The sequence below is a fragment of the Falco punctatus genome (genome assembly GCF_963210335.1).
Source record: "Falco punctatus genome assembly, chromosome: 20".
NCBI classification, from domain to species: Eukaryota; Metazoa; Chordata; class Aves; order Falconiformes; family Falconidae; genus Falco; species Falco punctatus.
Window position 1 is genome coordinate 6,006,122 of NC_137600.1, and position 16,641 is coordinate 6,022,762.

A 16,641-nucleotide genomic window follows, 5' to 3' on the forward strand; every position below is an offset into this window, starting at 1 on the left:
AAACGAAACATTTCCACTTTTTTCATGGCTTATGGTTTTAAATGCCAAAAGAAATACACAGATGACTGAATTTGGCTAGTGCGTGTGGGTTTGTGGGGTTTTTTTTGTTAGTCTGAGAAATAATTAAGAGCTAGCTGAACTTCTCTCTCATCCCACTTTTATGTGATGAAGCAAGTTTTGCATTTCAGTGACTTCCCAAACACTAGAACAGGTTCACAGCTTATACAGCCAGAAAGGAATGTGATCATTTACTGGAAATTTACTGAATAATGTAAAGGCATTCCCTGAATTAATTTTGTTTTGAACCTGCCAATTAGGATAGTCAGTGACATTTTACACAAGTGCTAGTAAACTAGTCCAACAGTTAATCATTGATAATAGTTGATATTCACACTTTACTATCTGAATTTGTCTACAGACACTGAATTCACTTAAACTGCTTTTGTATTAATTTTCCTTTTATCTGCTAGGCAGAAAAGCTCTATTACCAAATAACAGAGCTCACTTAAGCAATCTGTAAATTTATCAAGCCACTTTTTGGCCTCTACTTTCTTTAATTCTATCATTACATAACATTTGTTCTAGTATCTTAATCAGCCCCCAACTGTTCTTTAAACTATTCCAGTTTATCAATACTCTTATCAAGTGTGAATAACTGAGTAAAGATGGTTGTAGTAGTTTCACCAAAGCTAAATGAAGAGATGACAGAGCATCTCTACTCCACTTCAGATTCCCCTGTTCATGTATTCAAGGCTCATCTGAATCTCTGTGGCTTTGAGCTAGAAAACCACGCTAATTACTGGACATGACCTTCAAATACTCTCTAATAGACTTTGTCAGTGATTTGCCTTTCACTTCATTTACCAAATCCCCTCTTTTTCTGTCAGCTGCTACATTATTTTTTAATCTATCCATAAAATAGCAGTATAGATAGACATGTGATCCAGAATAGAACTGTTGGGATATACAATGATCATCTAGTCCAACTGCCTTGCACGCCACTAATAACAAAGCTGTTTAATTACTCCGTGTTTACAGCTCAACTTACTTAATATGTATTAGCTTGATTCTGTAACATTTCAGCTTAAGCAAATGGTTTTAAAAGTCAAATAACCTCTCAAAACACTAAGTAGGTAACATTAATTACCCCTATTAACCAAGCTATAGTCTTGCAAAAATATATCACTATAAATACATTAGTATCAGTTTAAATACATTTTTCACGTAACAGTGTTCATTTGTATTGAGTAAATAACCCTCCCTGGACTTTCTACTGAGTAATAAACTAGGCATCCTACTGTTTAAATCAGGATGAAAGTCACACTGATGGGTCTGTGATCAGGTTGGTCATCCCACTATATAGATATAAGATCAATCTCCCACCAATACTCACAGTACATTTATTCACATTTCTGCCCTTTCTACCATCTTAAAAAATGTTATGGATTCCACGCTATGAATTTCCCAAGAAATGCTGTTTTAAAGTCCACAGTTACGCAACAAAGTCAAACTACATAATGTGTTCCTAGCAGTTCACAAAGGCTTCTTAAAACCTAATCGTAGGTCAGCTGAGTCATTCTTGCCCTTTGCCTAGACAGGCATTTACTCTAAATATCTCTAATAAGAAGCATTCTGAAAAAAATTGGGTATTAAAAAATTAATTGAAAACAAATACTAAATTAAAAATTCAACAACTTGAAGTCATCCATAAACCAAATATTTGGAATGTGAATAAAGGAAAGAAAGGATCTGCCAAAATCAGTGTATCATTGGGCAGGAAGAAGGAAACACTACATTCATAGTATTTGTTAAAGCATTAACACTTAAGCCCTTATGAAAAAAAAAAATCCACCTCTAAAGAAAAAAAAAAAAATCGCTATTTCTCTTCCCCTTCTTTCACATTTCTTATCTACTACATAGGATCAGATTTACCACCCCTTAGGTAAAAACTTTTTGCTTTTATCCATACTGTCATGGATGTGTATTTTTAGGAATAAAGAAAAAAAAAAAAGTAAACAATCTTATGACAGCAGGCTCCTCTTACAATAACATAATAATAAAGATGTCCAGTCTGGGCTCCCCAGCACAACACAGACATGGAGCTACTGGACAGAGCCCAGCAAAGGGACACTAAGACGCCTAAGAGATGAGCATCCCTCTGATGAGGAAAGGCTGAAAGCTGGGACTAGAGAAGAAAAGGCTCAAGGGGGATCTTATCAATGTGTACAAATATTAAGGGAAGGTGTAAAGAAGGTGGAGCCAGGCTCTTCTCAGTGGTGCCCAGCGCCAGGACCAGAAACAACAGGCACAAAATGAAACACAGGAGGTTCCATCTGAGCACTAGGAAACGCCTCTTTATGGGGCACTGGAACAGACTGCCCAGAGAGGTTATGGAGTCTCCCTCCTTGGAGATATTCAAAAGCCATCTGGACATGGTTCTGAGCAACTGGCTCTTGGTGGCCTTGCTTAAAAAATGGGGCTGGATAAGACAACCTCCAGAGGTCCTTTCCAACCTCAGGGGACTGTGATTCTATGGTTTTTGCCACAGGCACTTGATGCAGTCTTCACAAGAGAATATGGATTTGATGACTGCTCAAGTTTTCATGTGCATCATGTTTCTCAGTATCCTAAAAAAACATGTATGTGCTCATTCAGTTGCACTTGGTTAAATGTCAGCGTGCACACAAGCTTGAACAGAAGATTCTTAAAGTATTCATACTGACAGTAAAACTTACAGGTAAAACTAAGAAAAACAAAATAATGCAGCTCAGTCTATTACAGAGCTCCATCTTCCCCCACACAACACTAATCAAATTGCACAGAATTGGTAGAATATAGAGAGACAAACTTTATTTGCTTTCTACACCATAGAACACACCCTGTGTTCCAGAAAGCCTAGCCCTTATTAATACTGTATTTAACATTAAATGCTGGTCTCAAATCACCACACCACACTGTCGGGGCTACAGCAGTCAGAACCAATTCAAATTCTCATCAGACACCAAATTTAAGAGACTGCAATGTTACATTCCAGGGAAATCATAAAATACTTTCAGATCATTGCCTCAGCTAGAGATAAGTTGTCAGGGAAAAATCGAACCCAAACTACTCTTAGAAAGTTTAAAAAAGAAAAAAAAAAGTTACAAACAGGTTTCTATAGTGATGGGAAAACTTCCAGAAAATTTAAGCTTCCTATAAACATTCCTAACTCATAGTTATGATTAAAATAGTCCAAATCTGAACCAAGTATTAAGGACTGCAATACTACATTTTTCAACTGTCATAAAGTAGTGCTGCCCCCTCCACCCAGCTTAATTTTTATCAAAAAAGGCCAGCTGCTTATGATGACTGATTATCCCCATGGGATAACATGTTTAGGTAATTGAAAATACATTGTATTTTCTCTAAGATCATTACAGTTTTACCATGTATATGCAAAAGCACATGCATTGAAGGCAGAATCAGCCAACAGATACCATTTGATGTCAGGAGCAGCAATATCCTAAAATTGTGTGCTTACTACTTTATTACTTCAGAGGTTCTGACAAATTTGCAGAAGTTTGGGGGGGGGTGGGGTGGGGTGGCGGTGGGAAGGAAAGCAACAGAAGTGACACAAGGGAACAGAAAGCACTATTATTATAAGAGGAGAGTATTTAAAAAGTAGGTAATCACAAAACTGTTTGCTGTAGTATATAATGGGTCTGAGCTGAAACAGTAGCTTTCCAAACACCATTTTTGATCCCTGGGCACCCTGTGGCATACTTTCAGTCTGTAAAAGGTGATTAAAAATCATTGATGTATTTTATAAAGCAGTACATGTGTGTGTAATCTCTAAAGGGATCTGCATCTCCACCAGAAAACATTCAGAAGAGCACAAATGAAAGAGACTGAAAACAACCTTAGTAACAGATCTTCTCCCAACTCTATAGTCTTATGATGGTGCTGGAGTACCATAAAAACGTATTTAATCAGTAATCGGATAACAAAAGAATTTAAAAAAAAAAATGGTGTAAGATGACTGCGCATATATTCCCACTAAGCAAACTTAACGCTGCATCAACACGGGTTTTGACTAGATTTACATGGTTACATGCTGCTATAAGGATTGAAGGGTAACTGGTATATATAGTAATGGATAGTATACATGGCTATAATCATACTGATGCTTTCACTGTTCAGTACTTTTAAAGAAAAATTCTCCTCTGCTAACCACAGGCTAGTTGAAAGCCATAAATAAATGAGTTTGTTCCGGTAATGATTTTTTACTGTGGGATAATGGCACCATACTTTTCTGACACAGCTCTTCATTTTTATTTGGCTGACTGCCTTGTACTGTGTAGACCATCAAGGGAACAGAACATAACAGCCATAATGAAGATTACTAATGGAGCATCTGAATGACAGATGTTTCTTCTGAATTGTCAGTGCACTCTAAGTAACCAGTTCCAACCAAATAACTATTCTATGAACTGAAGGTTCAAAGAACTTTAAGGAGCTATGAGAAGCTGAAAGGCAGGACACACAGTGTGATGAAGAACAGGATCTCAAAAGACACAATTTATTATCTCTCTGTTATGGAAAACTGAGGGCTCCCCAACTCATTTCTGAAGTGACCCTGGCTGCATAGATTCTTCCACGGTAACAGATACCAATTCTACTAGGAAAGCTGAATCAAAAGGATACCTGTGATCAGGTCATTGCTAGTAAGATAGTTTAAAACATGTACCACATTATAAGACTTGGGAATGTTTAAGGCTAGTATGACTAATAATTTATGCCCAACCCTACATTTTGGCTGGAAGTTACAAGAGAAGGTAGGCAGCTTGTTCCGTCATGAGCTAAGTATCATCTGACACTCAACTGACACACTACCTATACCAAACTCAACAGCATACCACCAAACATACCATTAGTGTCATCAGACTCCTCCTCATCTTTGGACTTCCTCTTAGAAGAGGGTCTATGCCTGAGTGTGTCTGGTGGGGCTAAGTGCCGAAAGTATCCACTGGGCAAAAGTTCATTCTCCTCCTCTTCGTCGTCATCCTCCTCTTCCTCCTCCTCAATCTCGAATGTAGGCTCCAACCGGGGCATTGGTCGTTCAGAGTCTGAGTCCTCAAACGGTTCATCCAGCACTTCTGTGGTCTCTGAGATTGTTTCAGTGACAACACTGCTGTTGTGGTGCTTGCGTTTGCGGACTCGCCTCTTCCGATGAAGGATTGGTTTCTGAAAGTGGAAAGTGGGAGAAGAGAAGACATTTTATCACATGCAGCAGAAACAGAACACTGATAAATAGAAAACATGAACAGCAGAGTTGAACAGTCTAAGCAAGACCACAGGGCTCCCTTCTGGAATCCAGGCTTCACTAGAAATACTGACCAGCATCTGCCTTCAGTTAGACAGATGTTAAATACAATGCAAGACAACCAACTTCCATGAAGATTGCTATATTGACATTTCTGTAACAGTATAAACCATTTAAACAGCTGAAGCTAAGAGCCCATCCATAACAGCTGGAAGTTCAGACACTACAACATAGATGTGAATAGTTTAGAATAAACTGCAAAGATGATATAGAAGAACACTTTTTAGCACAGCATCTCACAAAGAAAGGATTTTCTTGGTCACGTTGATAGAATTTACATCTCCGTGGCAAATTATTTCAAAGTCTTTATGCTGTGATTTTAGTTGTTTAGATAGCATTCGTGTTTTGCAATCTTCTTTAAAAGTATGACCATATCTGTTTCTATTTGGAGTGACTGAGTAAAACTTAAAAGATAACCAAGGTTGAAAAATATCAAAAGTACAAGGCAGAAATTAGAATTTGAAAACAAAAAAACCCCAAACAAACCCCACAAAAACACCTACCTCTGATTCCACAAAAAACACCACTACAAAAAAAGTGTAAGTACCCTCCAGACTTCTGGAAACTGTTAAAACAGATTTCTCCAGAGTTCTGGAACGCTGAGCACACTATACGCTTAATACATACCTCATGAATTGCACAATCCTTCAAAAAGCACCAACATACTGATAAAATAGACTGCATGATATAGTCAGAGAGAACAATAAAAAAGGCACACACCTTTCGTTTTAACGTTGGCTTGGTGAGAACAGGTGGAGAGCTGGATCGAGGACTCACAGGCTCATCATCTTCCTCTTCACTACTCTCACTAAAACACCTCAGAAGTGCCCTATCACTGTCACTGTAGCGGCGGGGTAATCTGTCGCAGTCCTCTGGGAATCTACACTTCAGGGACTCTGTGTTCTTTTTCAACTGCCCTCTCCACCTTTCCATACCTTCACTGTACCGCCGATGGGGAATTGCAGATTTTTCACCTTTGCCATACTGTCCCTGGGAAACTGCAGATTTTTCCTCATCTTCAGCGTATCGGCCTCTTGGGGCTGGAGACTTCTCCTCACATTCACCACATCTTCCTTGCAAGGCCACCGACTTCTCCTCACAGTCACTGCACCGACCTCGTGAGGCTGTGGATTTCTCCTCACATTCACTGCATCGCCCGCTGGGAACTGCTGCTTTGTCCTCAATGGGCAATACTGGCTCCTTCTCACAGAATGGCTCCCGAAGTTTTTTGCTCTTACGGTTCCACCGACCTCTTCGTGATGGCTGACTGTTTGCAGGAAGACTATCCAGAGGAAAAATGTGCTTGTTTGGCCATGCAGAATTGGCTGGAGCAACAATGTCTGGCTTTTTTTCACTCTCTGTAGGAGAGTAAGGCTCTTGCTCTTTCTTCTCCCACGACACAGATTTTACCATCTGATTTAAACAAAAACAAATAGATTTCACACTTCCTATTTTAAGTATGCATTCTGAATTTGATTCCACAAAAGCTTTCGACCAAGAAGTCAGAAGAGTTTAACAAGAATGACTTTTAAGAATCTGAGAATAACACAAGAATTGACCATGAGATTCTAATAGTGCTAACTGCTAATCCTTTCCTCCCAGGTGATAACGTACTCAATTAGCTTCCTGACAAGTGACTTCAGTCAGCAGCAGCCATACAATGGCCTGCTGGAGTGCAAACATCATCCTGCTACTTTCAAACACAGTATTTGTGTAATTTTCAAGAAAAAAAGCTACTTTTCTATTAAAATACACAATTAGTCTAATGTCAATAAAGTAACAGCACATAGTATGCCTCTTAGCATTCTAGCCAATGTGCATCACTTGATGCAAGGGTGTAATCAACTCTTCAAGGACAGAAGCCTAGATAGATTTCAGAAACCTTCACTGCTCTGTGGGCACTAATTCTAAAGCTATCAGTAGTTTTGCAAAACTACACAGCAAAAACCTTTGGTGAAAAATGTTAAGTTTTTGCTGATTCATTTCCATTTATGCTATTTGTCACTCACAGAAATATTGGGTCCTTCAAACCTGAATCCATTTCAATAATTTGACGAAAGACCACGTTGCTTGGGAGTCAGAGGTAGATTTTTTGTTTGTTCAGGTTTTTGGGGGTTTTTGTTTGTTTGTTAACACCCCAGCACCTACTGCAAGAATCATTAAGGATAGAAAGAGCCTTTTTACTCTTCTCAGTGATGGTCTTTAACCTTTCTCTAGACTATGCCTCAACGTTTTCCCTATTCTTAGTTTCTAATCTGAAACTACAAAGATACATAAACTAATCATAACTGCATTGCTTTTAATGATAATGCCAAATGTCCAAGCTTGGCACTTAAAATCTTGTTAGATTGCCTGCAAAAGGTAGGCAAACTATGTGCCTCACAGAAGTAACAGATTCGCTCTTACGCTGGCATCTGGATCCTTTTCTTTCTGCTGTTGTTGCTCTTCATTTTCCCCATCCTCTGTCTCCTCTTCTTCATCTTCAGAGACAACCGAGTTGGAAACTATAATAGGTGTCCAACGTAGGCATTCTGCATCCACATCTATAGGTCGGACATTAGTTCTAAGCTTTGCCATATGCTCCTGGATAAGTTTCTCCCGACGAATGATCACAAACCTAAAGAGTAATAATACCCTAATCAGCAACAGGTTACATGCTGTACATGTTGTCACGTGAAAGAGATTTAAGATGTTACAGGAAAATCTCCATACTGTCAATCAGCGCTGTCATGAATAACTTCAGAGAGGACAGAAAGCTCATTAAAATTGTACAGTTTGCAATACCATCAGATTACCAGAGAAAGCATCTTAAAACTGAGAATATGTTAAATTCTTTCCACCTCTTGTTAATGGTGAAGCCATTATCCTGCTGTGGGTAACATTCAGTTGTGATGCGTCACTTATTATGTGTTAAATGGTCAAGGGGTATGCCACTTGGGGAACAGGCACCATAAGGTGAAAGATACTGAATGGTAATAAAAGGGCTGCTTAAAAAAGTTACAGTCCTACTACCAGCGAGATTTTCTTCAAGGAGCTGGGAGTAATATCACTGATTAGAGTATACTGTGAAGCAAGGACATAAAATTGCTCTCAAATAACTTCAAGTTTTCCAAATAAGTTTCAAGTTTAACACAAAACACATCAGAATACAACCCCACTCCCAAAACTGCTGCGGTCTGAATCAAGACTAACTCCCAGTATTTCACTTGACTTGTACACTCAGCTGGGCAAGCAGACTAACTCAATTCTACATCCACATACTTCATTTCTCCCAGTGATCCCACTGCTCAAGCATCCCGCGTTAATCCACACAGTTAATGACATCTCTGAGGCACAGAGAGAAGTGGGGAAACAACCATCTACTCAGTGACGGGAAAGAGGAACTGATTATTTCCCTCTAGAGAAGGGAAGCTGCTGTTCTTTGCTCTGTTTTGCATGTAGTTTAGACTGATTATGCTGAGGGACCCCAAGAGAACACAGCCAAGAGACCAGATTGCTTTCTCTCACAGCTGCAAATTACTCAGAAGTTCCACAGCTACACAGCTGGAAATCTGATCCAGCTTTGGCAATGAACAATTCCTGCATCACACATGAGCACCACAAATCTCTACAGCCAGCATTTGGACATTTAAGTCTTAGATCAAGCTTATTAGATGTGACTTGTCTCCAAACATTACATTTCATTCAAATACATCTGAAGCTACTTGGAAATACAACAGGGCTCCTGTACTCACTGATCACTACGGAAGTCAAGCATTCGTAGGTGATGTAGAGTGGAAGTGATATCTTGAGGGCAGATTCCAGTCAGCTTACTCAATTTCTTGATGCTTAATTGCTTGTCACGCTGATGATAAAGGCACTCCAATATTACGCTTTTCCAATAAGCCATATATGAGAGGCGCCCCAGGTCTGACAGGGGCTTCTCTGGTGATCCTGCTTGACCCTCACGCTTTGAAAGCAAATAGCCTAAAATATACAAGAAAAAATTTTCAAAGAATTATCATATATAGCTTCTGTTTCCACCCTAACTTCTACAAAGGCATTTTCCCAGAAAGTAGCTGAATGCTGCCTAAAAGACATAGATTAGAATTCTGAAGGATATACTGAGTGGTCAGGACAACTTTTCTTGTTATTTATTTAAACTCCTGTTATTCAGTGATAGACTCCAAACTGCACGGCCATCAGACACCGGCTACGGACAATGCCACGAGATGGCAGCAGTTGCCTACCTAGAAACTACACTAAGCCTGACGTACAGTCTGCTGGGTATCTTCCAACTGCAATTTTGAAGATTAGATAGAGGGAAAACATTTTAACCATTTAAAACTAACAGGGCAAACATTTTCTTGAAAATTCTCTGTCAAACTTCAGGGCCATACTGGACAGTACAAAGCTCTATCGGCAGAGGCTTAAATTAATTTAAGACTGTAATACACTGTACAGGTTCAATAAAGACCGAGAGCTTATATCCTCCCTGATATGACAAAGGGGGGAGAGGGGAACCAGCTGACAAATGTGTCTTCTCACTGCTACCCTAATATAGCCCACATTTGTTGACTTCTCAAGATACATCGAGTTCCTTTGTTTCACCACTATTTTCAGAACAACTTACCTACATAAGGACATCAACCAGCAAAATCATTCTAATCTAATTACACCAGTAGGGTTCTTCCTCTGGATATTAGCTCCAAAATTAGCACATCCACAGGGAGGGCTATATTAGATTGCACTCAGCATAAGAGAGATATAGTTACAGTGGCAAGTTTCCCCACGAACTTGCTGAGATCCATATATCAATCTGATAATTGTTTGAGTATTCAGAGCATAAGTATGTCTGGTTTTGTTGCTCTCAAAGCTGAATTGAAATGTATCTATGACTACCTTTTGCTTAAGATACTCATTTACTTAATCAAGCTGCTGAAGATTTCAACAGGCCATGCAGTTTTAGGGTTGGCTTTCTGCAGAAAGAACTACATGCACAAAGTAAGCTTCTGCTAAAAACACTATGCTGACACATGTCTACAGTTTCCACTGTAAGTTACTTACACAGGAAACATGAGAATTAGGGGGAAAAATGACCAGTTTGCCTTTAGAATTGAAGCCTTCCAGCAATAAAGAGTAAATTGTGAAGTTCAGATGATCCTGTGAGATTTAGAATTCTTTAGTGTGAGATGTTTTTTAATTTGAAAAATACCCTCTTCTACAGTTCACCCTTCCTTTAAAATATGAAAAGACAAAGACTAAAAAAAGTGAAGAAAAAGTTCCTTACTGAAGTCAATTAGGAACCTGCCATAGCCCTTACGCTGGTACTGTGGAAGAATCATTATACAGGAAACATTGTACTTCTGTTGGCAGTGTTTTTCCTGTTGGAAAAAAACCAGCAAATTAACAAACAACCCAAACAGTGAGAAATAGTAGAATTTGTTGTGTGCAAGTCCCTAACTACTTCTATAGCAAAAACTGAGACAGAGAGCCACAGTTTCTTAGGAACAACAATGTGTGTGAGCCAAAGAAAGATTTTAGAAGCTATAATAACATTAAAACTCTATCACCACCATTTCAGTTCAGAAAAAAATGAAACCTTGACGTAACTACCACCTTCTGCTTAGACACAATAAAGAACAAAGGCTACACAGCAGATAAAGTTGAAAGCATAAACCTGAAAGCAGCTAAATTAACTGAAAATTATTGCAGTTGTCCAGTGAATATTTCAACGTTATAACCATAATATACTAAAATCCAATCTGAAATCTGCTGTTCTGAAGACTGAATGGAAAATCTTCAATTAAAGCTATTTAAAAATAAGAAAAACAATTATAGACAAAAATCTTAAGAAAAGACCTATCTGAAATCTTGGCCCTGTTCAGTCAAAAAAATAAAAGGTTTGAAATGAGGTGCAAAGTTGACAAATTTATTTGGAATACAATGTGTTTACGGAAGGGAAGATGAGATAAATGTTACCAAGTAGCTCCATCTCATAAACAGTACTACCCATCACCACCAAGACTAGGAAGTCACTTGAAAAGCTGGAGTATTTTTAGCTGCTAGCTGCAGTACAAGTTCCTTAGAGAATATATGCTATTCAACATTATGAGGAAACCCGATTCCATTAGTTGGTGGCCTCTGAATGTAATATAATCTGGTTGCAACAGATGTCTATACCTATATTACATAATGTATTATATAAGATGCTAGGGTCTAAATTACAACAATTTTAAGACTCTGAAGCAGCATTTCTCACCATAGCAAATGCAGTTCCAAGTCTGAAATACTCAAATACTTGCCTTAGAAAAGTAGCCAACGAGGTGACAGCCCTTGACATCATTCTGTGTCAGCACGTAGAAAAGAAATGGCTCCACGTCGTAATAGAGTGTCTTATGGTCCAGGAAGAGTTTGGCTAACAAGCACAAATTCTGGCAGTATATTGTGCTGACATTGCCATCAACCTTCCAGAAATGAGGAAAAGTTTTGTCACTCCATTTGCTGTCATGCAAGGACATGCTTCATCTGAGTATCCCTGTACATTTGAAATGTCTAACATGACAGGAAGACTGTCACAGGTAGCACCTCAAAGGACTTAAAACTTATACAACATAAAGGCTGTGGCCAAGTCACTGTTACCTTCATTAGCTTAAGAGAGAGCTTAATTAATTTTCCTAAAATGAAGATGCATTTTTACAAAGCAAGCCTTCTCATATGTTTTATGGATGAATAACCTACACATGAGGTCAGTTCTTACTGCTTGCTTGTAGTTCTTCACTCTCAGCAACTGAATGTTTCAAGAATGAAGATTCTTTAGGGCTATGGAAAACTTACTACACAACTGGGGGCTAAAGACCTTACAAAGTGAGTGGCTTAGTTTTTTAACATACCTCAAAGACTGAAATATTGTTTTTTCTGTAAATTTCATTGGCTGGAGGATGAAACCAGCCACATTTTTTCATATGCTGTTGGAGAATAGTTCTGCTTTTCATATACTTTAGACAGAATTCACAAAGGTACAACTTGGGTAGCCTGTAAGCAAAGAAAGAAAGATCAGAGAGTGAAGATAGACTTTTGTATAAAAAACCTCACTCCTGCAGATAGAGAACTTGAGGAAAACAAATCCAGTATTATACTGACCTTGTGTATGTGCTAATCAGGCCAAAAACAACTTACCACGCTTAAACTACTTACTAACTTACTTATTCTGTAATGAATGTGTATTAAATGTAATCAATGTGTATATCAGAATACATGCATCGATTAAAATCCTATTAAAAATATAGTAAAAATACCCCAGTTTTGCACTACTGACACTAGAATGGATTAGACAAATGGTTCGTATTCTCTCACTTCCCTCCTCCTAATAGACAGCTGTATGTACCTGTGAGCCATGGGTCACAACACCATCTGTTTGCCTTAAAACCATTTTACATACTACATTGACACAAACAATTTGAATGCAAGTGTCCTGATACTGTTGTGATTTAACTCCATTTACATACTTTAGCTTGGGCAGGGATGTTATTTTCATTTACTTTCAATGTCTTTAGCAGAGCTAGAAAAATTCCTCGTGTGCTCTTATTAAATGGTAGCATGAAGAGTTTGTCTCTCTAGCTATGGCCCTTGGAAGTTATTCCTCTTTCTGAATCAAATTAAAGTTTGGAGAGTTTGCAGTTTAGACAGTTTGCATAGTTGATAAGCAAGAGAACATCAAAACAACTATACATGCCTCACAGAATAAACTTTCAGATGCCAAAACACGTTAACATTAAACATTTTTCTTAGCTATTTGTATTTTTCATAGCATTTGTGGCTATGTTGAACTACATACAGCATAAAAACAATACATCAAAGTAATTCCCATGAAATTTCTATTCATTATTCTTTTTCAACTCCCATAAATAGTATACAGCCATTTCTAATCAAATTATTTAATACACAGTTAACATGCTATTTCCTAAACAAATGTACTATTTTTTATCATGAGAAGTGCTGCATTTGATTCACTGGAGGGAAGGGATGGCATCCAGAGGGACCTTGACAGGCTGGAAGAGTGGGACCATGCAAACCTTGTGAAGTTCAACAAGGCAAAGTGTAGGGTCCTGCACCTGGGTCAGGGCTATCCCCAGTATCAATACAGACTGAGGTGAACAGATTGAGAGCAGCCCTGTGAAGAAGGACTTGGGAGATACTGGTGTATGAAAAACTGGACATGAGCCAGCAATGTACACTTGCAGCCCAGACAGCCAACCGTATCCTGGGCTGCATCCAAAAGAAGCGTGACCAGCAGGGTGAGGGTGGTCATTCTGCTCCTCTACTCCACCCTGGTGAGATTCCAACTGCAGTACTACGTCCCACTCTGGGGTCCTCAGCACAAGACATGGACCTGTTAGAGTGAGTCCAGAGGACAGCTGCAAAAAACGATCCAAGGGCTAGAACACCTCTCCTATGAGGAAAGGCTGAGAGAGTTGGGGTTGCTTAGCCTGGAGAAGAGAAGGCTCTGGAGAGACCTTGTTGCAGCCTTTCAATATATAAAGGAGGCTTATAGGAAAGACCAAGAGAGACTTTTTACTGGGGCCTGTAGTAATGGGACAAGGGGTGATGGCTGGAAACTGCAAGAGGATAGATTTAGATTGGACAGAAGGAAGACATGTTTTACAATAATGGTGGTCAGACACTGGAACAGGTTGCTCAGAGAAACTGCAGATGCCCTGTCATTGGAAGTGTTCTAGGTCAGGCTGGACAGGGTTATGAGCAACCTGATCTAGTGAAAGATATCGTGCATATGGCAGGGGGGGTTGGACTAGATGGTCTTTAAAGGTCTGTTCCAATGCAAACCATTAATGATATCACCTGTAAAGAACCAACGTACTCCTGAGAGTCAGATACTCTAATCACTTACATGTTTAACAGAGCCCAGTACTAGGTCATTTAGCTGAGGCTGTTCCCTCCTCAGAGTATGGAGTAAGTCAGCTCTTTGGGAATCCATTTAATCATATATTCCTGTGGCAGTTTAAATGCTCACAGCATATGCAGGTTGTAGCAGAGAGCTTATAAACTTTTTGACTCAGCCTAAACAGACCTTAAGACTCTATTAACTACCATGAAAAGTATCCAGATTATGTGTACTTTGCTTCTGTCCTACATTCAGATAGAATCTTCCTAAGATTTCTGTGCCTGCTGGAGTTCAGCTTTCCTATAAACACTGAAGCCAAACAAAGGAGAAGAATGTTCAGTCATACCTCGAGTATTCCTGTGGATATGGGGAGGAGTACCAGGTCTGGATTTCATACTTGCCAAATTCGATGACAGAAGGGCATCGGACTTGTGGATCAGGAGGCCCAGTCACCCCTACTTTCTATGCAAGGGAGAGAAAAAAGTTTTCGTGAATTTCCAAGTGAAGGATTTCTAAGCTGAAATAAATTATTCTCATCTATCCTTCTTATCAGTCCATCCTGCTCAAACTCACAGAGAATTAGGAAGATGCATACATTGCTTTCTGAAACTAAAAACCAGTACCAGTCACAATTAAAGCAAGCATATGATTCACAAAAGGAAGAATTAGTAAGCATTGTCATACCACATATATCCGCTACCTTTCACACTGTTGCATGTCATAGCTTTAAATACAATAATTAATATACAGCAAAATGTAACACAATGTTTTCTCAGTCCCGTTGCTATTTCCTTTCTTGTTATTTCAACAACCAAGAACAGAAACACATAAACTGCTTCCGAGGTTAAGTTCTAGAACATTTGAGTATCTAACATAACACACCAGTGTCTTCCCACCTCCAAAACTCGATGTACTATGGCACATGTATTACCTACCAAAACAGTATTCAAGGTACAGCTACCTGCTTATCATCATGAGTGCAGAAGTCTTAAGAGAAAAACCTCAAATTATTTATTAGAAGAAAAAAAAAATTAAAAAAAATTTACTTATACAATTTTTATTTCCCTTCTCTCTGATAGTAACTGTGTATTGTCATGGGAACTAAAAATAAGGGAACTACGTGCTCTGCTTCCAAAGAAAACAAATGTTTTACCAAGTAACGAAGATTCTTCCCTCAAAAGACTGTCACTTGCACAATTAGAAATCCAACTATTCCTATTGGTTGTACATTATCAGATGAACTACTTGGACAGCAAAGCTGTCAATAAATGAGACCAATGTTTCAAATAGGAGGTCAGAAACAAATGTGAAGAGTACCACTGAATTACCTATATGCTAATTTTTGCTTGCAGAATGAAACAGCTACACCCAGGACAATGGCTCAGGGTTTCAAAGGCTAACATTCAGAATTAATATTTTTCTAAGTTTCCTGAGTGTTGACTGCTGTAGGCAGAAGCCTCCTCAGAATCTAATCTTAGGCATACACATTTTAAGGAGCTCTATCTAGATGAAAAAGGACAGTAATCTCCTATGAAAATATTTAATCCAAGAGCTCCAAATAGAGCCATCAATAAGTGATTCATGTTTCCTTCTATTCTTGCTCAGAAGATAAACAGTGTTTCAGCAGTCAGCCAAATGACACCTTAGAGCTTACTACTTGCATGTGATCCACAATGACTTAATTCCGTTCCTCCCTCCTCCCCCTGCAACAGTTTACAAATTTATTCCTTAGGCTTCTCCTTTCTTCTTAGGCTACCTACTAGGACAGAAACTAGACAAGAGAGTCAATTTATCTTACTTCGACTCAAAAGCTAGATTTAATAAGAACAAACTCCTCAGCATTTAAGAAAAAGAATTAAGACAATACTATTAAACAAGCACAATCTTGGGTACTGCAAGCTTTTGCTGTTTGTGTTTGGGAGGATTCCATGAGGAAAGGAAAGCATGACCTCTACATTTTTGGTAACTGATATAAGGTTGCATGCAACACAAGCATTTCAACCGGTGGCAAGAGATCACCAAAAGAGCAGTTACGAAGGCAGCTCTTTATAGCTGTGACGATCTACAGTTAAGCACTTCCTGCACAGGAGTTTCAAAGGAATCACTATTAGCGCCCAGTACAGTATGTCAATAACAAACACAACTACCACAGACAGCTGACAAGTCTTATGGAAAACAGAGTAACATGCACCTGCAACAATGTGTCCTGTACCTGCGCCTGTGCTTTCTTTGCAGCAACACCTCCTCCAAATGAATGCCCAACACAAGAGACCCAGCTCCCATATAACTGTTCACACATCAGTCAGAAGAATGCCTTCAACAGTAGACTGCTGCTTCAGCCTCTGTGCTAGCTGCAGATAGCTCTGAAGGACCTTCTTCCTGAACATTTAATATGCAG

At 38.9% G+C, this 16,641-nt stretch overlaps 1 protein-coding gene across 2 annotated transcripts in view; it reads right to left on the reverse strand.

The window, feature by feature from the left end:
• KAT6A (lysine acetyltransferase 6A) overlaps positions 1-16,641 on the reverse strand; it is a 51,091-nt gene that overhangs the window by 5,513 nt on the left and 28,937 nt on the right. For both annotated transcript variants that reach the window (XM_080370505.1, XM_080370504.1), the window contains exons 10-17: positions 14,590-14,705; positions 12,235-12,376; positions 11,647-11,808; positions 10,632-10,725; positions 9,097-9,328; positions 7,769-7,979; positions 6,083-6,775; positions 4,908-5,223 (exon numbers count right to left, since the gene is read on the reverse strand). In XM_080370505.1, the coding sequence (XP_080226631.1) occupies positions 4,908-5,223; positions 6,083-6,775; positions 7,769-7,979; positions 9,097-9,328; positions 10,632-10,725; positions 11,647-11,808; positions 12,235-12,376; positions 14,590-14,705 (1,966 nt within the window). The remainder of the gene's footprint in view (positions 1-4,907; positions 5,224-6,082; positions 6,776-7,768; positions 7,980-9,096; positions 9,329-10,631; positions 10,726-11,646; positions 11,809-12,234; positions 12,377-14,589; positions 14,706-16,641) is intronic.